This window comes from Pleurodeles waltl, chromosome 4_1, assembly GCF_031143425.1.
Source record: "Pleurodeles waltl isolate 20211129_DDA chromosome 4_1, aPleWal1.hap1.20221129, whole genome shotgun sequence".
Lineage (NCBI taxonomy): Eukaryota > Metazoa > Chordata > Amphibia > Caudata > Salamandridae > Pleurodeles > Pleurodeles waltl.
In genome coordinates this window covers 141564295-141591272 of record NC_090442.1, presented here as the reverse complement: position 1 = coordinate 141591272, position 26978 = coordinate 141564295, and the positions used below count along the sequence as shown (strand labels likewise).

The 26978-nt window shown below is 45.4% G+C and overlaps 1 protein-coding gene across 1 annotated transcript in view; it reads left to right on the top strand.

Moving 5' to 3' along the window:
• The window catches only part of LOC138287482 (aldo-keto reductase family 1 member B1-like), a 111432-nt gene that overhangs the window by 66770 nt on the left and 17684 nt on the right, over positions 1–26978 (top strand). The window contains exons 7-8 of the mRNA XM_069227929.1: positions 10944–11025; positions 21742–21825. Coding sequence (XP_069084030.1) covers positions 10944–11025; positions 21742–21825 — 166 coding nt within the window. The remainder of the gene's footprint in view (positions 1–10943; positions 11026–21741; positions 21826–26978) is intronic.

Below are 26978 nucleotides of genomic sequence, written 5' to 3'. Positions count from 1 at the left end.
TTGCGCACCAGTAGGTGGCATCGTCTGGTTCAGTGGTGAATTCGTCCTGCACTGGATGTTGCATCAGGCCACTATTTCTGCCGTCTACCTCCTCACACTGACGTCAGTCCCATTCTTTCCACTCCTTCTGGAGTTCCTTTGAATTCTGTCACTTGACGAAACTTCCTTCCTCCAAAATATTTCCAGTGTTCAAGGGACATGTGCCCTCTAAAAACTGCAGGACTTAAGCTGTGTAGAGACTGCCACCGCCAGATGGCAGACCGCCAGTCTCTGGGTTGTGTGACTGCTGCGCAAAGATGAACCGCAAGCCCACCTGTGACCGTGAAGCCAAAGTTTCAGTTGCGGAATACAGAAGGAAGCTGAAGATGTCTCAGGTGAGGGCTCGGGCATGCGCCAGTGGCCAGACTCATAACCAATAATCATAAAAGTTGTAAAGTTTGAGTAAGTAAAAAAAAAGTCAAAAAAGCAAAATAAGTCTAAGCATGGCTCCTGTTTGTCCCTCTGCTCCTCGGGCACGGACCATCCTTTAGGGCAGACCCACCTTTTGCACCTCTGAATATGGTCAGCCTGACAGACACTCTTCATGTTCAGGTCAGGCAGCCAGGAGCAGACATGCGCGATTTGCGCAGACTCCTGGCTGCCTGAGCTGAACTTTTCTAGGCTGAAGAGGTCACAGCTCCTGTGGGCGTGACCTCCTAGGCTCAGCAAAGGAGCCTCGAGGCCCTCCCCCGGGTGACGAGGGAAGCGTCATCCATTGACTTCGACCTGGGCGCTTCAGGTTTAAGCCCTGAAGCGCCCAAGGCGAGTGTCAATCAGTGACACCTCGTCACAGAGTGGGGTGGGGTCAGCAGTCTCACTGACCCCATCCCACTCTGTGACGAAGTTGGGACTGCTGCTTTCCCTCATTGGCTGACGTAAGGTCAGCCAATGAGGGAAGGCAGCAGTCCCAAACCTCCTGTGACCTCCGAGGCTGAAGGTAAGTGTGCGTGTGTGTGATCTTTTTAAATAAATGTTTAGTGCGTGCGTGTATGTTTGAATGTTGATGAGTGTTGTTAATGGATGTGTGTGTGTGTGAAAGAATGTGTGTGTGTGCTTCCCACCCGCCCACATCCCCCTAAAACTGCCGACCGCCACTGCTACTCCTACCATTCAGAGTTGCGCTACACCCTTAGTAGCTCCAGGCTGCGAGTTATTCCCCGATTTCAGAACAGATTCTAACATTCTACTGGCGCACTTCGTCTGCTCCAGGCCATTGGTGACACCACAACAGCCCAAAGAACTGAAAACTAGCCCTTGACAAAATATTTGATACTCCTCCGGATCCTTGTTGCATGCCTTCTGGCTCCAAGGATCCGAGCAGACCTCCAGGCTGGTTACTCTGGCGGATTTATCCCAGACGCAGACTGTGCTGCTCGTTATTGAGGCTGGCCCCTTGTTTGAGCTCAGCTTCACGACCTCCAGCGCAAAGTTCGGCAACCAACGCCGTTAGCCTGAGTCTCTGCTCTGGCACAGATGCCCGAAGCAGAGCTGGTAGATTTATTGGATTCCGAAAAACATCAGTGACCTCTCCAGATGTCGCAAAAGGCTCGGCATTTTTATTATTCGAATCCTAAAACCCAACACTACAGTGATGACGATGGAAGCTTTTATGATGATGAAAACTTATTTAAGGACTTGCAAGATGCGATTGGCCTGAATGGTATGCCCCCTGAACATCGAAGCTAGAATATCAAGGTTTACAGTAATAGAGGACAAAATATTGAATACAATATATCAAAAGGTAAGTATTGATTTTCTATACCTAACTCCACCTATGTACCTTGATGTTATAGATTTACTTATCTTTTGATAATTTGGTTATCAATATTTTTTCCACAATATTTTTGTATCTCTATAATAAACACTTCTCCGGACATTGACCTTTCCGCACCCAATGTTGCCAGGGCAACTAAGGAGTCTGCTTCCTTTGCACAGTGATCAGGTTATCATTTGAAGTGTTGGACCTCTCTCCGCCAACTACAGAGAGGTCCTCCACCCAGGACAGACTAACCAGTAACCTTTTCTCCCATTTAATGAGGCACTTTTGATGTACTGATGGGCATTTGGGCATAATCTGAATCTTGCCCTCCTGTCAAGACAGCAACGCAGCACAGGTCTGCCCCGGGGACCCGGATTTCTCCAACCCAACATCCCACCCCGTAGAGCCTTGTGGTGCAGGCATCTACGAGTGGACTAAGTCAAAGTGCATTCCCAGTCACACTGCCAGATAGGAAATCCAGGCGCATGGAGCTTTTTGCCAATCGCATGTTCTCGTCAGCCAGCCTTGCCCTCAAATCTGTCAACACCCGCTGCCTCCTGGGAAGGTACTTGCATGCATTGTGAAACAGAGTGGCAGAAATCTTGCCACCTATCCCAGCTGATAATATGCCAACCTGGCAACCTCTCAATAAAAACGGCCAGGACTCAGCAAAGTACTCCATCTGCTCGAGCCTGGACACAACCTACAGTCTGAGTAGGGACAGCTGTCACCAGCGTTGAAATTTGGGGCCACGTCTAGATTTGTTCCATGGGGTTCTCGAAAAACATCTAGCAGTCTTTGTTCAGCATGCCATTTGATGGCTCTAGACTCCTTGGAGTGAAGGCAGTCTTTAACCTGTGAAAGAGTTAAAGCTACTCTACACCTAGCTCCTCCTGTTCAGTTTCTCCCCTTTCAAGGTCTCGGCAACATAAGAATCTACCTCCAACAGCAGTTTTCTAGCGCAGAAGATCAGGCCGACAGCGTCCAGGCCCCCGGTGGCAACATACTACCCAATCTCTCCCCTGCCCAACCCCCCTCCCCCCTCCTATTGCAGCTCCCAAAAAATACTTCAGTCAACCTTCAGCAACTCACAATTGCCAGCTGGGAGGCTGCATCACTTTTCACCTCCCTAGTTGGAGGAGCATCACATCAGACCAATGGGTGCTCCAGATTGTGGAATACGGTTACTCCCTACCCTTCCTGTTACATCCCCCAAATATGCCACCAACACCGCAACACTTCCAGAAGGACCACTTGTCCATACTCCGAGGATAAGTTGAAGCTCTCCTGGCTAAGAGAGCAATAGAGAAGGTGACTAGATGTTATTCCCTTTATTTCCTGGTGCCGAAAAAGGATGTAAGCCTTTGTCCTATCTTTGATCTGCACCGTTCGAACTTCTTTCTCAGGAAGGACAAGTTCAAAATGGTCAGTCTGGCACAAGTTTGTCCATTACCTCAGGATGGAGTAGAGAGCAGGGATCCAGGACAGTGGATGGTGGCTTGGGATCTGCAGGACACCTATTGTCATTCGCCTGCCCTTCAAGCCTGCAAACATTACCTGTGGTTTCAAGTAAATCAAGAGCACTTTCAGTACTCAGTGCATCACCTTCGGGTGTTCACAAAGGGGATGGTGGTGGTTGCAGCTCATCTGCAGAGTTTGGGAATATAAGACTGGGTGCTGAAGGCGGATTCGCATCCAACAGTCATGAACCACCATCAAACGACGACTTGTTGACATAGTTTGGCTTTCCTTCAATGTGCCAAAGTCACACAGGAGTCCTTCCTAATGGCTACCATTCATCTGAGCCATCCTGAGTACAGTGCTTTTCCAAGCCTTTTTCCCACCTTAATGAGTCCTGGATATTCGGGATACGATCCCAGAGTAGACAAGCACACACCAGTCTTCAGGACAGATCACAACCTCATGGGTTCAGCATCGAGTAGTCTCACTAGGCCCTAGGTTTGGGTAGACTCACATCTGCTCAGCGCCAGAACTATCTCCCAGGTGATAGTACGCTCAACAAATCTTCATAACAGCCCAATGTTTCAACCCTTAACCTGGGTCTTGGTGAGAATGGCTATGAGACTTCTTGGCATCCTGCGTCTGGCTGTGCGGTGGGATCTGAAGTCTCAATGGACTTGGCACAAGAGGAACTTGTCAGATTTTCTACAGGTATCGGAGGAGATTGCGAAAGACCTGCAGTGTAGGCTGATTGACTGCAGTTGGACCAGCAGCAGATCCCTCTCTGTACCCTATCCAAAACTAACAGCTGTGACGGATGCATAGTTGCTGGTTTGGTGAGGTCAACTGGAGAAGGTGGAGATCAGAGGACTCAGGTCTCCGGCAGAGACTCACCTCCATATCAATTTGCTGGAGTTGCGAGCAACTTGCTTGCCACTAAATGCATTCCTTCCGTCCATCAGGAGAGACGTGTACATGTTCTCATGGGCATCACAACCTCCATGTGGTACTGCAACAAACAGAGCGGAGTTGGATCGTATGTCCTGTTCTAGGAGACACTGCATCTCTGAAAGTGGCTGAGCGGTCAGTGCATCTCGGCGATTAGGCAGCACCAGGTAGGTTCTTTAAATGGCTGGTGGGATGAGCTCAGCCAGAGTTGCCTGGTGGATAACAAATGCCCATTACACTTGGAGCTGGCACAGGCCCTCTTCCAACAATTGAGCGAGCCCTAGCTTGATCTCTTTGTCACTATAAAGAACATGCGGTGTCCAAACTGTTTCATGTTGGAGTTCCCAAGGCAATTTTCCCTTGGAAAGGTTTTCCGCCTTAACTGGTATTCAAACTCCTACACACCCTTTCTACTTCTACTGCCCAGAGTGCTGAAAAAGATCAAAAAAGACTGAGCCCAAGTCACTATAATGGCACCATACTGGGCAAGGAGAGTGTGGTACCCAGAATCTTCTGGCCTTAAGCATTTGTACTTCAGTGAGCCTTCCCTCTCAGGAAGACCTCCTGTCGCAGCAGCAGGCCAGTTTCTACACCCAAGCCTGCACAACTTAAACAAATCTCCATGGCGACAGATAATGGCTTTCTGTTTTCCTCTCGAAGTGCTTGGTGTTGTTCTGGCAGCCAGATGTCACTCCACCAAAACTTAAATGCCCGATGCGTGGAGAAGTTTGTTGTCTGGTGTTCCACCCAGGACATTCAACCCTTACAAGCCACGCAATCCGACGTCCCAATATTTTGTTTTTCTCTAGCCCTACAGGGCCTTGCTGTGGCAACAGTTGAGGGTTATCGTTCAGCCTTACGTTTGCCACATCAGCCATCCCTCTTCAAATCGCCTGTTTTTGCTGCATTTCTTGAAAGGGATGATCCATATGTTCCCGCCAACAACTTTTGTAATGCCGCAGTGGGACCTGATTTTTGTTCTCATATATCTGATGCTCACACTCTTTGAACCAATGTATAGCTGCTCTCTTCTCCTGCTGATCATAAAAACAGGGTTACTCTTCACTATAACCTGCTCAGTAATTGAGCATACTCCAAGTTTTGTCAGTACAACTACCATGCACATCTCTTTTCCTGGAAAAGATGGTTCTCCGGACAAAAGCAGCTTTCCTTCCAAAGGTAGTCATGTCTTTCCACATAAGGTAATCCATCACCTTCATGGCATTTTAACTATTGTTGATAACTTGAATTTGAAATGAAGTCCATACTGAACTAGAAATATAGGTCTGCATGTTTTCAAGAGTTTACTGATTTTAAACTTGCATTGTGAATTTACCTGTATATGACTTGTGTTTCTGGGGACATTTGTTTTGTGAACCTTAGGGTGGACAGTGTGGACTCTTTTGTCCAGACTTCTTCCTGGTCGCCGCTGAACGATGCCATTTTTAAAGGGACTCTAGCGGTCTGAAGCAGGCTGCATGTGCAGGCGCTCACACTTGATGAGCCCTGCACTTTAAAACACGGCCGCAGCTCGGATGCGCAATTCTAGATGCTAACGTTGTAATGGGGCTATTGAGATCGTTTTTAGGTCTGAAAACACTTGACACTTTATAGCGAAAAACTATTGTTGATAACTTGAATTTTAAATGAAGTAGACACTGAACTAGAAATATAGATTTGCATGTTTTTAAGATTTTAAACTTGCACAGTGAATTTACCGATCTGTGTTTCTGGGGACATTAGTTTTGAGGACCTGAGGGCGGACGCTGTGGACTTTTTACTGGTGTCTGTTTAGAGATGCTATTTTTACAGGGACCAACATACGTTCTGCCTCCAAAAAGAACATTAATCGCCAGAGTTATTTTGACATTTTTACATTATATGCCCTCTGATCTGCTTAGTACACATTCTTTGCAGCACACATATTCATTCTGGGACTTGTAGTTTTATTTTTATAATGTGATACAAGCTGGAAACGATCCCTTGGAGTAATATTTGTAAAGTTGTCCAGCTCCCGTGACTCGCTCATTTAGATTCTGTTTCTGTTTTGCATTCTGGGACTTGTAGTTTTATTTTTGCACCTGGGAGTAGTTTGTGTTTTAAGGGCCTTGTTTAAAAGAATATTCCAGTAGGCCTAGTAGCCCTTTAGTTATATGCATGGCCCCTGGAATTATGTGGCAGAAAGGACCAAAATATATGGCAGGGTCGACCAATTAATGTGGCAAAAAAATCCAGTTATGCATTTACAATGCCAGTAGCTTCAGCTTAAGTAAATGCGAAACCTATTGCATTGCAAATGTTTGTTTAGATAGTACTGCCTCCCTTAACCTTGCCTTGATTCCATCAGGTCCCACGCAAAGGGTCGGGCATGCCATCGACCTAATTCTTTCTAACGCGCCGATGGTCTTAAAGACACCGTTTGAAATAACTTGGTCTGGCCATTTTCTATTGAAGTTTACCTGGGATTTTCCTAGGACTAACAGCGATACACATAACAACTCCTTTGACTCTCTGGCAAGGCCATGAATAAAGCAAGTATGTCTAAACTACAGGAAACTCTAACTCTCTATACACCCACGCTATCGGGAAATGTCATCAAGGATGCTTCTTTAATTAATCAATGGCTCATTGATGCGTCTCACAGCATTGCCCCTAAACATGTTTTTACCACTAGGAAGCTGAGATCCACTCCTACTGCCCTTTGGTTCTCCTCTGAACTAGGTTCCAGGAGGAAAATTGAAAAAAACCTTCGAGAACTTGGAGAAGACAACATCTGGAAGCAGATAAAACTGTGCACAAACAGGCTCTTAGAAAATACCATAATAACATTAAGTCAGACCGATCTAATTTCTATACTCTGAAAATCACTGAAGCCGAGAAGAGGTCAAAAGACATTTTTAAAATTGCATCAGGCTTTATGGATGCCAAAGCTTGTGCTCCTCCAGGTGAATTGATACTACTTTGAAAACAAAGTTACTAAGATACAAACTAGCTTCTGTGTGCCTTTGTCTTCTCTCTCCTTGCCCATACTTCTGTGCCTCTTGTAGCCACTCAAGCCAACATATCGATGTCTCTTACACCACCTGAGGAAGATCTAAAACGTATCTTCCTGTCCTGTAAGTCTGGCTCTCCCTTACACCTTTGTCCGCCCCAAATTTAGAGACAAATTGCAGATGTCATTGGTCCAGTACATGTGGAAGTGTTTAACACCTCCCTTCAGATGGGTGCGGGTCCACTGATACGGGAACAAGCTGGTGTTATCCTGTTACTGAAGAAGCCTACTGCGGACAGCAAGATTTTGTCTAATTTTAGATCTATCTCCCTTCTCCTGCTAACATTTTGGAATTTGTGGTAAACAAGCAGCGCTCAGATCTTGCAGAATCTAATCACCTTCTTCATTTATCTGCATTGGGTTTTCGCACATGGCAAAGCACCGCAACGGGCCTGCTAGAAATTTCAGAAACTTTAATAAGTGTCCTTGGACAAAGGCCACAATGCCGCCCTCATTCTGTTAGATTTGTCAGCAGCATGCGACACCGTCTCCCATGACATTCTTTAACAGCGCCTGTCTAGTATCAGAATAAGGGGGCTGGCCTTAAAATGGCTGACCTCTTCTAGTGGCAAGACAACAATCCATTTGGACAAAGCCACATTTCTTAGCGGCTAAGCCACTTAAATGTGTAGTACCGCAGGGCTCAGCAGTGAGCGCTCCATTATTCAATATTTACATGTCTCCGCTCGCAGCCCTGGTGGAATATCTTAGCATTACTAATCATCTCTTATGCCGATGATACACAGTTAGTATTTTGGGTGACTCAGATATCACGAGACATTCTCTGACTATATGAGAGCAGTCTTAGGTTGGCTCAGGGAAAATGACTTACAAACCCAGACAAAACTGAAATCCTACTTTTTGGCATAATCATTATCCAGGCTGTTCCAGCTCTTGGCCCAGTAATGGCATTGAATAACACTGGCGCCCACTACCTGAATAAAAGAGTTAAGGAGTACCAGCCTGTGGTCTGGCAAAGCTCATTTGATACTGACCCCTCATTTAAAACAAATCGAGACACAGTGGTGCTTCTTTCCTGGTGCTTGCAGCCAAAATATGGAATTTTCCAGTGCAGCTCAGGAGCTTAGAAAGTGAAACTGCTTTTTGTAAAACCTTGAAAACTTCTCTGTTCATTCGGTGACTCCCTCATTTTTTCATGTTGTAGCGCCGGGACATTCTTTTGAGTAGCTGTTAGCTCTCTACAAGTAAGTCATTCATTCAGTTTTCAGTACACCTCAACCTTACGCAGGAAGAATAGCTCCAGCAACCTTGACCTCAAGAAGGCTTTCAGCTTTTACATCAGTCATACCAGAGACCATCGACTAGATCATCTTTTTGAGTGCTTCCCTTGAGCAAAAAAGAGTAAAATGATGCAAATGAGAACCATCTCCACATCAGTAGTTTTATGCATTGAGATCTGCTAGGGGCTATCCAGGAAGAAACCCCCAGAAGGCTTGGGCGCTCCTCTCAGACCAAAGGCTGCTACTACTCTGCTGTCATGCGGTGTTCTGCCATGTTCACAAAGCGTTACTGCCTGGAGGGCCCTGTCTGGCAGTACGGGGGGGGAGGAATCTGTGGTTAGAAGCCTCTATCAGAAGAACAAGTTACTTACCTTGGGTAACAACCTTTTCTGGTCAAAACTATTTCTAATAGGGATCCCTCCCTGACCCGTCCTCCACCCCGTTCTGTGGTATGGACTCTAGAGATCTGCATATAGGCGGGAAAGATTTGATGCAGATGCGCACAAAGTAATTGCCACCGAAAGTTCTTCAGATCTAGTCTGGTGCCTGGGTATTCACAAGGTGAGGAATGTGCGATCAGATAGGTACTCTACCAGAAAAGGTGTTAGCAAAGGTATGTCACTTGTTTGTTTAGTTCTTTGGTAAACCCGGTTTTATCAATTATGGTGCAGTTTAGTGGCCGAGCGACTGATGGTCTCTAGTTAGCCTAGAATGACAAGCTTCCTTCCAACATCCTTTGAGTGGGAGTGGATGGCTAACCATGTCAAAGGAGGATAAGTGGTAATACTACAGAGTCATCACTGATACGTACCACTTCTATCCACATATCATCCAGCATGGCTGGTGCTACCACTTCAGTACTCATGACAAGTTGAAAACGTGACCACGAGCCCTGGGAACATGTCTGTAGAATCCTGCGTGGTGTCTATTTGCTTGTTTGTTTCTTTCCATGGCAGTGCCGCCTCTGGTGACCTTGTATGTGACTCAGCTCGTTCTAGAGAGGATGCTGGCTTGCAGGGAAGGGCTTTTGTAGTTCTTTCCCGGCTGGGATGATTGGGTGTAACTTATGGCTTAGACGTATACCTTTTGTGGACCTGCATCAGGAAGGCCATACCCCAGAGGCGGATTTTTATTCTGAAGTCAGTTGCAGGGACGATAGGTTGCACTTTCTTGAGGAGCTGCACTAAGTTTTCTTGATGTGTCCTTTAAAGAAGAGGTCCATGTGGAATGAAACTTAGAATTTGCGCTGCACGTCACTAAAATAGTGAGGCTCTCCAGTTTCACTTTGGAGAGCCAGGCTTGTATTTGTTTGTAGTTGTTTGTTGCTGTTGGTGCACAGAAGGAATTCTGTTTTTCCTGATTTGCTTTTAAATACATGCTAGGTATCCTCTAATGACTGTAATCGAGGAGGGTTTCTCGTCACCAGATGCTGTGGGTACAGATTTTGCAATGGACCATGTCCTCAGCATATTGATGGATTTTGAATCAGTTGTCCATAACTAATCTTATGAAGTGAAAGCCCGCAGATGATGCGGGCCGAATGGAGCCCTGCAGAAGCCACTGGAGACTGGAAGCTCATGGCCTTTATTTTGGTGGAATCACCATGACTTAGGAATTCAGATACAACTAAACCAAGGTGGAGTGAAGGCACAGATGGGAGGGGAGTGGGTTGTTCAACGGCACTGTAACCTGATACATTGTAGAAATTGCAATCCTGGGTGACATATTAGAACCGCATGGACTAAGTACGAGATTACTGTGGTTTGTGACAGAAAGGCCACGCCCTAGAGTACTGAATCCGCTCTGGCACTGTAAGCTGGTCAGCCTGTGGTGTGAAATCCTTCAACACTTTAATAAGCACAATGCATCATAAGGGGAAAACTTTGATAGCCACCTCTTCTCATTTTGCTCTCCATCTGTAGCTCTTTGCTGCTGCTGCCTTAAAGTCTATCCTTGCTTTGCCAATAACATTAGTGATGTACCTTATAATAAATCCGCTCTGCACTTCTCCCCCGCAAAAGTCAAACGCTCACAGAGGAAAATGCATGCAGTGTGCAGACTGAGAGATGTGCGCATGTCCACATGGGGGGGAGCGTTCGGTGCATGCGGACTGAACACTGCCAGTCCCTCTCCTCCATTCTACCATCAGCTAGTACAGGGCTCAGCACTGGCCACTGCCTTCTGCAGTGCCATTGAGGGTATCACTGGGGGATTTGTGACACTGAACAGCACAGTTTGTTGAGCCTCACTGAATGTTGTGTACACAATTCTCCTTCTACAAACGTGTACCCAGCTTCTCCTTCCCTTTTCTGTACTACTTTTCTTTACTTCTTACCATATAGATTTAAATATTTGTAACAAAGGTATACTTTGATGTGGGCCTATAACATCTACATAACCTGCATTACCTAAATTCTTTTACCTTCTACACTGTTCTTACTAGGGCCAAGCCTGAAGACCCTTCCCTTCTGGATGACCCTAGGATTAGGGAGATTGCAGCAAAGCACAAGAAATCGTCTGCTCAGGTACGTGGCGAAAGTGAAGTCTGCTTAGATCAATGCTATGGAAGTATTACCTGTTTCCTCAATCGTTACCTTTCTGGCACTGGTTCCTTTGTACTGTCTCTTGCCATTCATATAATGTCTTTCTGTCTCCCGCCTTCATGTTACTTATTCTTCTGCCAGTACCTTCTAATAGCCTCTCATGAAAGACCAAAAATTTGTGTCATTAAAGTATATGAAATAATACATAGACTGCTTGCAGCATGCTATCTGTCAATTCATTTTGAGCTATTTTTACATGTATGTGAACACCCCAAACCATGGAAGGCATCTAAATTCTGTCCAGTTTTACAAGTTTTAGATAGGAAGGGTACAAATCCCAAAGGGCCTCCGCACTCATGGTGGAGGCCCCCAATTGTGGTAGGGTACCGCACTCGTGGCGGGATGTCCCCAAAGAGAAACTGCGATGCAGAGGTTCCACCACAAGTACTGGTCCCCTGTTACAACTGGGGGGCTTCCGCCACAACTGGAGAGCCTCTGCCACAAGTGCGGAGGCCATTTGTGAATCAGGCCCTAAGCCACTCTTCGAAAACGGTACATATTTCCATCATTAAACGTTTTTCGGTATCTGTAAGGTTGCTCTAACTTTGGTGCTCAGAACCCTGTGGGAGCAATGTTGTTTTCAGTCTCTCGTGGTTCAGTGACCACATACGTAGGCATAGGAAGGGCAGCCAGTGACCGCACATATAGGAATATGAGGGTCAGTGTAGCAGAGGTAAAAGGGAATTGGGTCAGAGAGAAAATGGAGACATGGACCTTCCCATTCTGACTCGTCGCCTTGGTTGGTCAAGGATCCCAGGAGAAGGTAGTGGATATCTACAAGATGAAAAGGTATCTTAAGGAACATACCGTTTAACTGTGAATGGATATACCCCAGCAATATATGTGTGTAACCAGCTGTCAGTAATTTGACGTGGAACTGGTAATTCATGAAACTAAATGCAGTCAGGATGATTACCTCAAATATATACAAACACTCGCACTTCTCTCTATGACATGAATATTTACCTACAGCTTTGTCACTATACACTCTCTTGAGATGAGTTACACTGTCTTCTGTAGAAATGCAGGATAACCAGCTGCGTTAAAAATGTGTTCCCTGTTTCTAGCAATTCGTATGTGCATGCTAGAATTCTAATACCTTGTGCATGGCATTCATATAGACATGCAACCTAGCTCAATTTAGGAATCCTCCATGTTTCAAGACTGGGTCACCCTTAGTATAATAAAACAACCAGGGGCAGCTTCTCTGTTAGGGCGGGGAGCATCACCCCCTTTACCCCCCACCCCTGCACAGAAGCTGCAAACCTTTCAGAACAAAACAGAACAGGTTTATTATCCTTTTGTTATGAAAGGGACGGGCCATGGGGTTGACTAGCAGTGAGGGAGAGTGCACAGCACTACCCCCTCAGAGCGTATGTGTGTTTGGCTGGCCGTCTTGGTCTGGCCAAACACACATGCGCAGTAGGCTCTCTTCAGCCTGACACTGTGTTGCCGGGCTGGAGAGAGCCTGCACAGGCTCCCAGTCTGCTTGGGGGCGCTCTGGGCAGCGACAGGATTAGTTGCAAGGCAGGCTGGGAGCCTTTGCCCGCAGCGACATGGAAAGGAGAATGGCGTAGCAGCGGATCAGGTAAGTTTAAAAAAAATATGTTTTTATTAGATGTAGCCCCGCCCCTCGCGCTGCGCCCGCCCCTTTTTGGCGCTCCAAGCTGCTACTGAAAACAACTCCAGTCTTAAAAGATTCAGCTAAATGTTCAATGAATAGTTTAGAGGTCACTTTAATCAACAACACAATTTTTCTAAATAATTATTTGAATCGCCAAAGTCCGTTGATATAAATCATTAGGAAGCAATTGGTCTTGCCAAGGGCAATCCGTGTGACAAGGTTTTGACTGCAGCAACATTGTATTGTGACTGCCTACCAAAGACGTTGTGAAACACAAGGGAAGTTATAACCTGTAAGCTTAAATGGCTGCTGTCTCTCTAGAATAAGCAGGAGTTCATGGCACGTGTAGAACCTCGATCCTGAAAACGCAGACATTTGATAATGGCCACCAGCCTTCCCTTCGCTGAAAGAAACTCAGCACAAGTGGGTTTGGAGTACTTGACCCTCTGCGTGTGTGCCATTCTCTGTATCCAGCCCCACAGTGTCTTCACCCATTGGGTACCCGATCTTCTCAATGTATGAAAATGTCTCTTTAATATAATAAAGGGTCCAAAGAATGTTCTACAGCAGGCTCAGACCCATCCTGGATCCTTTGCGACTGTAATGTACTGTCTGATTGCCACCAGTGCAGCCTGTAGTGCTTAGATTTGCCAGCGATAGGAAAACCTTTGGCTAAATCTCTCATTTTAGCAGTTGAGATTTTACAGCATCCCATCACAAAACACCAGTATTTATGGTACTGGGATCGCCACATCCTTCCCTTGCTCTGCTAAAAGTGCACTTCAAAATGAAACTACAAGGCTTGTTTTATCCCAGGTGGTACCAGAGCTTGTTTGATAGATTCTTATACTTTCTTAGTTTCTTTACAAGAAATAAGAAGGTCTGTGTATTCTGATCACCTTTTTGACACCAGTGGTGGTGATGTTGATATTTCCCGATCTGGGTAGAAACTGTTTTAGTTTTGTGCCGGTGCTCGTCTACAGATGCTATAGGGACAATACAGAGTTTTTTTTTTCCTTCATTTGCATGGTTGTTTTCAATCCCTTATTGACTGACATAAAAAGTAGTACATCTCTGCCCCACAGAGTCTGGCCCGATCTGCTTCCTCCCTGAAAAAATTGACTACTGCCATCTGTGATCCTCTCCAAATCTTTTCCGTCACCACCTTCTTTCCACAAAATAGGAAATGGAGAACTTTAGAGTGCAGATGATGTATGCACAGAGATGAAGCTGACCTTGTTTTCCATGGAGTGGCTGCTTTTCTGCAGAATTATTAACGAGAAGTACGTAAACACACACAGACACTGCCATTAATTGCCAAATCAAGTGATTTTCATAGTGTGCTGTTTGTTTCTTGAGATTGTGTGTCAACATTATTATCAAGGCTTTGCGTCAAATTGTGGTGGACTGTAAGTAATGGAACATGTCCTCTGATGCCAGTAAACTGGGTGCAGGAAGACTTCTTTGTATGGATGGAGCATTTGTATAGCATGAACCTAGCCAAAGACAATGGAGCTCTGTACAGGATCAAAGGCAGTACAATCAACAATGGATTTGAGAGGTAGCTAGTTTGTGAACTGTTACTGCCTCATTATGTTGTGCTCTTTAATACTTTTGCTGCTAGGCCTTTTCCCCTCCGGTGCCAAGCCTTTTTGGACTGTTTGGGATAGTTTGCGTTTAGGCATCCATAACTTTTTTCCACATAGGTTAACCATGCCACATTTGCGTCTTTTTTTTTGGGGGGGGGGCAACATCCTGGAGATTCTGAAGGTACCCAGGGTTTGTGTGGATTCCCATGCAGGGGACTGGGAAATTAGCCAAAATACTGCAGACTTTTAGTTGTGCTGCAGAAGAAAGTGTCTGTTTTTTGATAGATTTTTCTTCTTCACATTTCTTTTCCTGCAATCTGAGGGTGTCCTGGCTACTGGTGCAGAGAGCAATCCGAAATGGTGAGCTTTACAGTCAGACATGTGGGGGTCTTGATGGCTTTCTAAATGATGCAGCAGAGTTTGTAGTTGCTCCGGGCTGGCAAGAGGAGCCTCTTAAGTTCCATCAGAATTATTTAAATTGGAAACATGTTTTGTTATGTATATTTTATTTTTGTGCGGGCAAGGGGCAGACTTTACCACACCTATCTTGCCTTTCAAAAAATAGAGCTGACAACACTTCTATATAACATACGTTACAAGCCATATCTGTTGGCTTTGCCATTGCTTGTCCTTCAGATGATTTTGCGTCCTCTATTTTATGACAGGGTGCAAGATAGTTCCAGCAGATTCGTCCTCAACTTCATCTTTCTTCTTCTTCTTCCCTGATCAGTTCTCTTCAGTCTTCATGCCCAAAAAACGTGGCCATGATTACAATTTTTAATGTAATTCCATAATATACTAAACACAAGACCTGCTTTGCTGCCCCTGATTTCAGTACTTTCAGTTGCCAGTTTCTTACAAGAGTATGTAAGCAGTCTGCCTTGCTGGGACCAGATAATATCACAGAGTCTGCTGTGTGAAAGCATTTTCTGGGTGATCTGGCACATCATATCAAGGATAAAATTAACTTTAAAGATACTTGTGCACATATCCCATCTGAAAGATGGCAATCCTGCATTAGGACCTGCTCTTTAGGCAAGTGAGAATGAATCATCCAGTCCAACACTGCAGAAGGAAACCAAGCGAGACACTGATAAGGCATTGAATGGTGAAAACCCTTACATCTAATTAAGGGATTTACTTGTTTGACAACCAATGTTATGAGGGCTGTAGCCTCCTGTTTCCAGTTTTTCCTTGGGACATGCAACGTTCTTGCCATGCAAATTCTTGATAGGCATGGACACCTTGCTAACTCATCAATCCTTGCTTACATATATAAAGCTTTAGATGCCATGTATAAGGTATTCAAGTAAGAAACCTTCATTATTATGGGACGTTTCAGCTGCTATGAGAAAAGACAAAATTTGGGTAACTCTCTGCTCTTCATTCTGCTGCCACACATAATGCAGCAAAGAACAGAAACGTGAATGCAAGAAGTGCCTCTAGAATATCTATTTTCCTGTGAACAGAGGCATCTATCTCATGCTAAATAGGGCCACCAGGTACAGCAGAGAATTTTTTTTTTTTTTTATCTGAATAAAAATAGGCTACAGGGCCATTACCTCAAATTAACAGGTAAAAGGCGATACAAGAACAGAGACAGTGGTTCTGTGTGAAACTGCACCCATGGCTTGGACTTAGTCACCACACAGTGATTGTTGGGGAGGGAATGACCCCCGCACCGTAAAATACCATGTGCCCAACTGTATGTGAAACTGGTATCCTTCCTTTTATTTTGGGCCTAGCATCCAACATATACACAGAGGCCAAGGACTGTCTCTGACATTTCAAGTCCAGAACCTATTCTGTGACCTGGAGCAGCACTCCAGGTATCCCCTTGCACGCGGCAGTGGACTGCTGTCCTTGCTCTGAGTGTTTCACACAAAGTGATGTTTCTTTTAATCTATAGTGTGACCCCCTGTTTTTCCTGTGCCGGAGAGGGTCCTGTCTACTCAGCACTTTCGTGTAAATGTCCACCGTGATGTGAAGCCCAGAACCAGGTGCTGACATCCTATATGTATGTCAAGTGCATGTGTATCCACTGTGCATGTGTAGCACATGTATGGTAGTAGGACTACCCCATGTGTGTTTGTGAGCACTGTGTGAGCCAGTGGGATCTATTTTGCATGCCCCAAGTTGGAGGGTGAGGATACCTTCCTCAGATGGTGGGCGTGTATTGCATACATTCCTGTGGCTGAAGGGTAAAGATCAAGACACTGAAGTGAGGGGGTGGAGATAGCTTCAAAGGTTTCTATGAAGTTCTTGTTAGCAAAGGGCTCCTGATTAGTTCTTCCTTGACAAGCCATTTGATAGATGGCAGGGGTGCAGGTATTACTGCAATTCATGTTCAACGTGAAGAAGTTTCTTGGCAGGGTCTGTCTTTTTTCTGTCTATGATTACTGCTTCATTAAAACTGACGACAATAAGGTGCAGAGGTCTCACAATTTATGTTGCCTCTGTTTTGGGTCCTTCTGCTTGGAGCCAGCATCTTTGCTACCTGCTTTGAGAAACATCACTTTGCACAATGGCTGTGTCTGGAGTGCAGTCTGGAAATGACATTTGAAAGTGACCAACCCCAAACTGGTTTTGAAATCTTAGACAATGAATCCACATCCCATTCCACATCCCATTCCACACCCCATTCCACACCCCACATCACATTTCAGGAAGAAATTGAACAATCACATCCCTGGTCTACAAAATGTGTATGAAAAAGCCAAACAACCCACATTGTTCCAGACCCACATTCTTCTTCTGCAAGGAAAGGAGTGTTACATCGAGTATTTGAAGAGCTGTTGTGTAGCCAGGGGTGGTGTCTGTTTGACAGCCAGTATCCCAATTCACCTGGGGTCTGCACTATATGGTGGCCGGGCGAAGGATCTGTTGACGTAGCCTAGCAGTCTGCCTGCTGAAGGAGAAAAGCAGTGTGTCTGACCCTGCAGATTGAACAGCTGTCCAAGAGAAGAGGCAGAGTTGTTCCTGGTGAGTAGAGCATCCAGAGGAAGTTGGCAAAAAAAAGAGAGCGAGTCAGGAGTGAGCCGTGTTGCATGGGTGTCTCTGTTGATTGGCTGTTGTGATCTAAGTTCTTGCCCCAACACTACTTTCCTGAGAAGTCTGTAACTGCTTGTCTTCTCTACCCTGATAGTCAATTGCAGAAAGGGTTGTACTTTCTCCAGTTTGCGGAACCATAGTAAGACTTGACCCACGACACCAATGGCAGACTACCCCAGCCACCACGGTTGAGGCCCAATAGCTGCTGTCTGCCCTGTGGCCACCAACGGGGTTTGACTGTGATCCCTTGAACACAGTTATGGGTTTACTATCTGATGGTTTTATTTTCCGATTTACCCATAGCCTAAAAGCACTCAGAAACAATGTCCTCAGCAGCCATTTTGGGCCTGTAAAGAAGCATCAAATAAGAAGTGCAGATTTTGATCTAAATTAGATGGAACTGCTACTCCTGCACAAGGCAACAAAGACTCGTTTACTGTCTCCCAGGGAAAGGATGTAAGAATCTCAAATCTTGAGTATGCAAACCATGTTGGACACTGGACATACTTCCTTTAAAAAAAAAAAAAAAAATCAGTGGGTTCGAGCACTTACCATCACTGGCTGTTCTATTCCTTCCATCTGCCCCTTCCACTTTTCCTCCAAGAAATAAAGAGTGATCTTCACAGTTTCAGGAAGAAAGTGTACAATACGTTTAAGGGACAGTTAAATGAGAAAGCTCGGTCTACTACAGATACTTTCTTGCATTAAAGAATACTAGAGGCATCAGTCTGATTCTTCAAGTTGACTTTCTGAAACAGGTCCAACTTGTGGAATCGTTTCTTTAGGACATTTGGTCACATAGTGAAGACCATCGAGATGGCCTGGATGGTACCACTGGATAAAAGTGTCATCAGCACTATTCTTGCATAATCCCTCCCCTGTCCTTACAGTCTGGCAACATAGTAGGACAATGTTTTTCTTTGTCTATCCATCCTTTTGGAAAACGTACTCCTTTTAGACAATTGCTTTGTAAAAAGCTTGTTCACCAGAGATTCCGATGGGTAGTTTGCATCACACATCATAACCTCTGCTCTTCTAGGCATCTACAGGAATTCCTTCTCTTTGACCTCCTTCTACAAGAGTGGTGACATAGTGTGTCCACATTTTTAAGAGAGAGCTCAGGCCCTTGCTGCTCAGACAGTTCAGTAATTTGCCTCCTGACTTACACCATTGGTGTGGTAGTTATAGCGATTCCTGGGACAGGTGGCTTTGCGCTCCCATTTGTGCCACCGGTCTGTAGGAAAGGGGACTGTGCAGTACTATCAAGATCTTAACTGTGTTTAGTCATTAAAGTCGCACTAAAAAGCACAACCCTGTTAGTGAATCACTCAAAAGATTATTCCTCCTTGTAGCACTCTGATTGATTAAAAAATGAATTTGAGAGTTAGTTGCAAGTAATTAGGAGGCGAAATTATTAAAAGGAGATTTGGGCAGATTTAAATAGTTCTGTCTTTGAGAAAGACACGGTGAGAGAGGAAATAGAGACATTTGGAAAGAGATAGAGAAATCTAAGTAGTGTTTTTAAGTATACATAATATAGGTCCGTTCAGGACGAACCGGGTTTGAATTTAAAATGCAGATACAAACATACAATATTTACACAAATTGTCTTGAAATATCACCAAAGTAAACAGTGTGATTTGGCACAGATACTGGAATTGTGATCATAGCCAAATTGTATGCAGTATAACCATAGAAATGTTAAACCGTTTTAAGGATGTAGGGTGAGGATACGCATGTGCAACATGGAGATCATTGCAGGGAGCAATTACCAAAGTATTGGGGCTTCCAAACAAGAGCAGAACGTTATTTTGTGTTTCTTCCCCCACAAATGCCCTTTTTTAGGGTCAAGCGCACAATCGCTCCATCCCTGTTGTAATCTCTCTTTGGGCTTTTAACCACGCCCATATCACGCCTGTCACTTTCATTGGTTCGTGGGCTTGCCCTTTAAAATCCACTTGATTTCATTAGTGAAAGGCATGCATACGTCATGACTTTTCCGGTGTTTAGCCCTCCTCGAAAGCACCGGCCAACTACTGAAAACATATGAGGCTCCATGTCTTCAGCATGATTTCCAGACTACTTTATCTTTTTATTTTCCACGGAGCGCGATCACACTAGTTTTTTTTTGTTTTCAATTTCAGCGCGATCACGCTGCATTTTACATAGCATGATTGCGCTTGTTTCTTTTCGAATTGGAGAGCTTTTTCCAACTATGTTTTCTCAGAAGCACCGGAACGCTACTTTCACAATACCTGTTTGCGCTCAACAAATGGTTAAAAAAAATAATGACTCACTCATGAGTAGGTGAGTACATACGTAGGTCAGTGTTTTAGACTTTATAAATCAGTGCTAAAAATGGGCGTAGTCTTTTACTTTTCTTATTGATTACTTATTATTTATGACACACTCGCTGAGAACTCACTCGTTTCCACATCGAATGTAAATACACAGCTGAAACAATTCTTGTCTTCCCTGATTTTTCACAATTTTATGCCTAGACTTCCACCAAGGTATGACACCAATTTTCTGTTTTTCAATCCAAGAAATGTATGCAATGTGAATGTGGCATTGTGCGTGAACTTTTTTATAAATATCCACACAGCCCATCTGCCCCTTATGAACCCTTTCCGTGATGACACGTGATTGCCCCTGAAAAACTAATGAGGAAGCAATTGTACAGTGCAATGTCTTCAAACTGTCCGCATGACAGAAATCAGCATTTATTGTAGTGCAGATTCTTAATCTAAAAATTAAAAAAAATGCTGTAGTGCACCTGGCAAGCAGTCAGTGCGGGCCATCACGACCCTTCCAGTTGCAGAACACCTGGCTGGGAAAGCCTTATCACTGTATCATAATTCGCACAGCTTTTGAGTGTGTTAATTGCTTTGAACTTTTATTTGAAAGCATCTGGACCCCAAAAAACAGCCGAAACACCGTCGAAACTGGAACACATCACTCTTGAATAAATGTTACGATACTTTACGATGAATATTTATTCCTTGTTTATGAATAGTATTAATTTTTGTCAAAAGCGACAGATTACATACAAATGTACTCTCGTTTGCCTATGCTGGATAAGGTGGCCTTTGCTACTGATTTCAGTGGCTGAAATGCAGTTACCAGACGGTAAAGAACAAACTCATTTACATATTCAAGACCTTTCTCTTTTAAACAAAGGTCGGATTCTGTAAACGGTTGTAGTGGTAAATCTTGATGCACCAAACTATTACATACTAAGTCAGATTTAGTGAATTCTTACGCATCTGTCTCTGTCCATTTCACTGAGATAAATCTTGGCTTTCATCTGATACTTCCCTCATATATAATATATCTAAGACGATTGAACCACTGGGACAAAAATGTCCTGCTTTCATATATCATGCATCCCTGTGGGGTAGTTTTGCATTCATCTAGGAACAAAAGAAAACACATCCGAAAATTCGTACATGAAAACGTATGTGTAATCATCCACTGACTATTGGGTTTGTAGAACAAATATATCATCCTTTAAGGTTGAGCTCACCTTAACTTTAGTGTGATTACCTATTAACTAAATTAAAGATTATTACCTAGATACTGTTGGACTACTTTATTGGGTATAGAAAGGAAATGTACCCTTTGCTGCATTCTGATTTGCTGATTGGAAGAATTGACCAGTACCCATACCTTTTTTCTCTAAAGTAGTCCCAGAAGCTGAAGAAATTGGTGACCTATGTTTGGGTGAAAACTAGCTAGCTAGTAGGCAAACAGACGTTATGGTGCTGTAAAATAACTTTTTGAGACCAAGAGTGCATTTTTAGGTTGAGCATAGCAGCGCAGAAGCGCTGCTTTTCCGACGTATTGTTATCTATTTCGGCTTTTAACCACGCCCACCTCACGCCCATCACTATCACTCGTTCATGGGCTTTCCCTTCAAAAATTATTTGTTATCATTGGTAAATGGTTTACGTTTGTCCCTCCTTGGGGAGGTTTTGTTAACTCCTTGGTCATCGACCCTGTTACATGGCTAATTGCACTTTTGCCGATACGTTTGACTGCGAGCGAACTTCTTTTTCCTTTGTGTGTCTCCTTGACGCTCATGGTGTGGTGCTTTGAATCGGCTCGCTTATGCAAAACAGTTTTACTTTTCATTTTCAATTTATGTCACAAGAAACGTCCGATTACGAGTTTACACGGCTAATAGCGCTAACACGAGCAAATGTGAGACCCATTGCATTGCAAATGCGTGTTTTCATTTGCTCATTTTGAGGAGTACTTTCCGTGGTAGATCATTGCAGAGCTTCATAGGTTGGAAAATAATCTAAGTAACCTATATTTTTGGAAGACTTGTTTATTTATGTCTATTTAAAAGTTTCCTTGCATTTTTTCCAGATTATACTCCGGTTCCTAATCCAGAGGAATTTGATTGTAATTCCAAAATCAGTCACTCCAGGGCGCATCCGGGAAAACTTTCAGGTGAGGTTAAGCTTTTGGGCTACAAAGAATCAAGTTAGGAGGGGGTTGGGTGGATTAGGGGCATAGGGGATTTGTAAACAATGCTATGCAGTTTGAGTATAGCATTTTATAGGAGGGTAAAAGCATAATTAGGCTAACCTTCTCTGACATATTGCAATTTTAATTGGTGCACACAGATGCACCGCCTATTTGCAAGACTTAGGGGGTCATTCCGACCCTGGCGGTCATTCTGACTTTCCCGCTGGGCCGGCGGGCGATCTCCAAAAGATCGCCCGCCGGCCTAGCGGGAAAGCCCCTGCAAAGAGGAAGCCGGCTCCGAATGGAGCCTGCGGATTTGCAGGGGTGCGACGGGTACAGTGGCACCCGTCGCGATTTTCAGTGTCTGCAAAGCAGACACTGAAAATCTTTGTGGGGCCCTGTTAGGGGGCCCCTGCACTGCCCATGCCAGTGGCATGGGCAGTGCAGGGGCCCCCAGGGGCCCCACGACACCCGTTCCCGCCATCCTGTTCCTGGCGGTAAAAACCGCCAGAAACAGGATGGCGGGAAGGGGGTCGGAATCCCCATGGCGGCGCTGCAAGCAGCGCCGCCATGGAGGATTCCCTGGGCCAGGGGTAAACCGGCGGGAAACCGCTGGTTCCCCTTTTCTGACCGCGGCTTTACCGCCGCGGTCAGAATGGCCCAGGAAGCACCGCCAGCCTGTTGGCGGTGCTTCCGCGGTCGTTGGCCCTGGCGGTCGGTGACCGCCAGGGTCAGAATGACCCCCTTAGTCAAAATTGCATAAAATCACATTTCTTGTATCTATTGCTCTAAGTGAAAATGGCTTACTTCGTAAAAATCGTATGAGCTGTACGTGTGAGAAAATGTGAGTTGCCACTGCAGACTTGTTCAGGCAAAACAATTCTGCCACTTTCACTTGGTTTTCAGCCTGTCCTGACAGGGCACACAGTGCTGTCTGGACGCTGGGCCATGTTAGAGGCTCTCTCTTTTATTTTTAATGGATTTTTGTTCCTCTAGGTTTCCTTTGGTCTACAGTTTTACCTTCCCAAAGTGACGGAGGGAGTTGGCGCTATATCATTTATTATCTCGACTGGAAATATAGGCCAACATTTTTTATTCTCCCCTGCATACTCTCTCAACTAAATTTCTAAGTGTAAGGAAGGCAGTTTTTATTCTCCACTGACTTCATGACAGAAACACATATGCACACCCACCATACATTCTCTTGTTCTTGATTTCATTCCATCTATCTCTCGCTCTCTCTCCCTCTCTCCTCCCGTCCCTCCTGATGACACTTAATTATCTCCATGATGCAGAAAATTCAGATGGTGAATTCTTTTTTTTCTTTCAAAAAATTGTGTGTTGGGTTCTACGGTATGGTATTCAGCAAGTAATCAGAAATATGATTAATTATATCTCAGTTCGAGGAACAGAGACAGCCTAAAATACTGTAGTAACCCTGACAGCTTTGTTCGGATCAGGCCCCAATAGTTTGTTAATACTGAGAGAGAATGTAAAGAGGTCAGATCTGGGCACAGGAGTATGGGCCTTGCTCAGAGTTCGGTGGCTGGATACCCTGTCTCAAATGTGGCTGATATTCTGTCCGCCATATTACAAGTGCATGATATCCTGTGGCACTGGTAATATGGTGGATGGGATAGCCGCCGAGTTTTGAGAGAATACCCCATCTGCCACATTCTAAATAAGGGTCTAATTCGAACTAGGAACAGATGGTTAGATCCAGTAGCACAATTACTTAAACTAGAAGGGTGATTTTTTTTTCATATTGTGGCAGAGTAAACAAATGGGTAAACATGTAGACTCAGAAATACGGTAAGTGAAAGCAAAGAGGCAGAAAACGAAAAAGGGCAAGTAAAAAAGTTAAGGTTCAGGAGTTAAAGGAAACCACAGCTCTTGTCAGGCCCATGTATTTGATCATTGAGATTGTAAATCGGCCTGGCCTGCCCTGGCATGCCATGGTCACCTTTTCCTTGACCTGATCTGCATGTGATGGTGTATCCTAAGACGAAGAGTTTCAAAAATGGGGTTGCAGACTACCATCTTCAATGGATATTCACTCCAGCAATATTCAACATGTTGTGCAGTAAAGGCAAAGAGGTTGACGTCTGGAAAAGCAGCCCACAACCCCCCTGAATCGATGACCAGTAGGGCATCGTGTTGGGATCTCTCAAAAAATATGTAAGATGGCATCTGTTCTGTCCACTTCACTAGCAGTCTGGTTTAGGGCTTAAATGAGTGGGTTTGATCATTTAGGGTGACCGGTGTCAGTTGTGCAGGATATTATAGTAATAAAATATCTGATAGAGACTTCTAGTTGCAGATTCCTTACCTTACAAATTCCCCTCTGCGTCAGACTGGATCTGGAGATTTTTCTTCGAGCAGTACCCTTGCGTGCCGTCAGGTGGCGACGGTCAACTCTGCATCCGTTTTTGGCGTTGTGGTGTCGTGGTCACTGTGATGACGTTAAGTCTCATGTAGGTGCCACGCCGGCGCACTGACATCAGTTCCATTCTTTCCACGCCAGTCTACGTGCAGATCTGTGGAGAGCTACCCTCAGTCGTTTTGTGACTGATTTCTACTGTTTTGTTGACTTTATTTACATTTTTCATGCATTGGAAGACCAGTTTTAAGCTGTGTGACTCCTGTCACCACTTGATGTCTGTGATGGATCTGCACCTTGTGTGTGTGTGGTGTCTGGAGCACTACCACGACTCAAAGTTGTGCTCCAAGTGCCGGGCCATGAACCTGAAGGCTTTGAGGAGGTGGTTCCTAAAGCTCATAGCGGCCCGGCACTCGAATCCGCGCCGCTTCCCATTCTCGCTTGTGAGGACGGTCTAGAGACAGCTCTCTGAGTCACCACTACTCTTCTTCGTCCCATTCGAAGTCCTCTGGACACTGTCACATAAAGAAGTTGAAGAAAGCCAACCATTCTTCAACTTCACCCCGTAGCTCGGCAGATGCAACGCAGGAAGAGCTTCAACGCTCTAGGCCTCTATCCTCAGAGCCTGCTTCTGGGTTGGCTCTGCACTTCCCTGAGTTTCCAGGAGCCGGAGCCACCCCTGCCCAACTTAGAGAATTTTATGAGGCCATGCCCCTAATTTTTGTGCAGACCGATCCCCTGCGGTGCCTTCGGAGCCAGTGGGGTCAGTTGGGGGCCCCTTGGGTTCCGCGCTGGCGTCTTTGGCCCCGACTCCAGAGGGCCCCTCTGGATTCATTATTGGATCTGTGCCAATGCCGGTCGTGCCAACGTGACCTTCCCCGGCACTGGTGAACACATCAACAATCCTGATGCTGGTTGGTCCCACAATCTACGTCGTTCCGGATCCGTCTTTGATGGGGCCTTCTCAACCCAGGATGGATCCTGACCCTTTTTCTTATGGGCACGGGGAAAGTTTGGAGGGGTGGCTGGACCCTTTGGAATGCCAGCTAGACTACCATGAGATCGACTGGGCACAGGAATTGGGCGTGGCTATCGGTCTGGATACTTAACCAGACTCTGGCATGCTTTCTCCCCCTACCGTGGCAACAGAGGAGGGAACATCGTATTCTATGGTGGCAGGAAGGGCGGCTGAGGATCTCGGCCTCGAGATACCTTCTGTGGCAGTCAGGACTAACCTCCTGACTGAGGTGCTTCAGGCTGGGGCATCCACTTCAGAACCCCGTTTTACCTATTAATGAAGCCCTCACTGATGTCCTGCTGGGTACCTGGTCCAGACCCAGCACAGGGGCTCCTGTGAATAGGACAATCGCCTGCCGCCATAAGCCTGCGCCAAACGACTATAAATTCCTGACTCAACACCCTACGCCTGAGGGCCTTGTCATCCAGGCTTCTTCTTCATCTGGCGCATTCCCATCCACACCTCCGGATAGGGAATCAAAGAGACTGGATCAGCTTGGGAAGAAAATATTCTCTTCCTCCAGTATGGCATAGAGGTCCATGAACACTGCATGCCTTTTGGGTCGCTACTCCCATACCTTGTGGGACATGGTTGCACAGGTGCTGCTGCAGGTGTCACGTTCCGCCTTTCTCTTACCGCCCTTGTCGGATGGCACTGGAGTGCGACTTCAAATCTTGCACATTCTGGTCTGGCCGAGATAGGGGCGATCCTTTCCGGTAGCCACGGTGCTGCTGATAAGGTAGATGCCAAGGCAGTCCCTGCCCTCCAGAAGGAGTCCCAGAGGAAAAACCCCAAAGGTTAAAAACCTCTTGTGCAGGAACTCCAAGAAACAGGTTGTAGAGAGTGTCAGGATACGAGGACTTCAAGGACTGGAACAACTGGAAAACCTCAGAAGAAGAACAGGAAATACACCACAGTAATAGCTACCAGGAGAGAGAACCACCACCAAACAGGAAGTGTTGCAGCGCAAGGAAGAAAAGAACCCGGGCTCCTTATATACGGATGAACAGGAAGTGACAAACAGGAAAAAGGAAAAACGCCATCTTGTATTAGGAGCATATCATAGAAAAAACTGGAAAGGGCACCATCTTGGAAAAGGACAAAGAAAAGATACCAATGAATGCTGGGAGATAATCAGTATTATGGGCAGAAGGACTGTGGCCCCAATGCCCAGGAAGAAGAAAAAGAAATCAAGGACTATGAAAAGAGATAAAAAAATTATATGAGCATTGCACGGGGCACCCGCGACGCAACACCATACCAGTGTGCAATGTCAGCTGTTTTGCGTGTTGGAGTTTCCAAGGCAGCACTCGCTCGTCAACGCTTTTCATCTCGAGGGGAACTCAGGCCTCCTTGACGACTTCCCACCAATAGCACTTCTGCCCAGAGTTCTGAAGAAGCTCAAGAGTGACCGGGCCCAAGTAATCCTTGTGGCTCCATACTAGGCACGAAGAGTATGGTATTCTCAGCTCCTGAGAATGGCCATCGATCCTCCAATCAGACTGCCCCTTCGGGAGGATCTTCTGTTGCAGCAGGGGACGGTTCTCCACCCGAACCTGTCCAATGTTATCTTGGCAGCCAGGCGTCCGTCCACCAAAACGGCACACGCCTGTCATTGGAACAAATTTGTGGCATGGTGTACCAACAAGTCTGCTGATCCCCTCTCTACACCTCTGTCTGAGGTTCTCCTGTTTATCCTTTCCCTTGCCCAGCAGGGCTCTGCTTTGGGCATCCTCA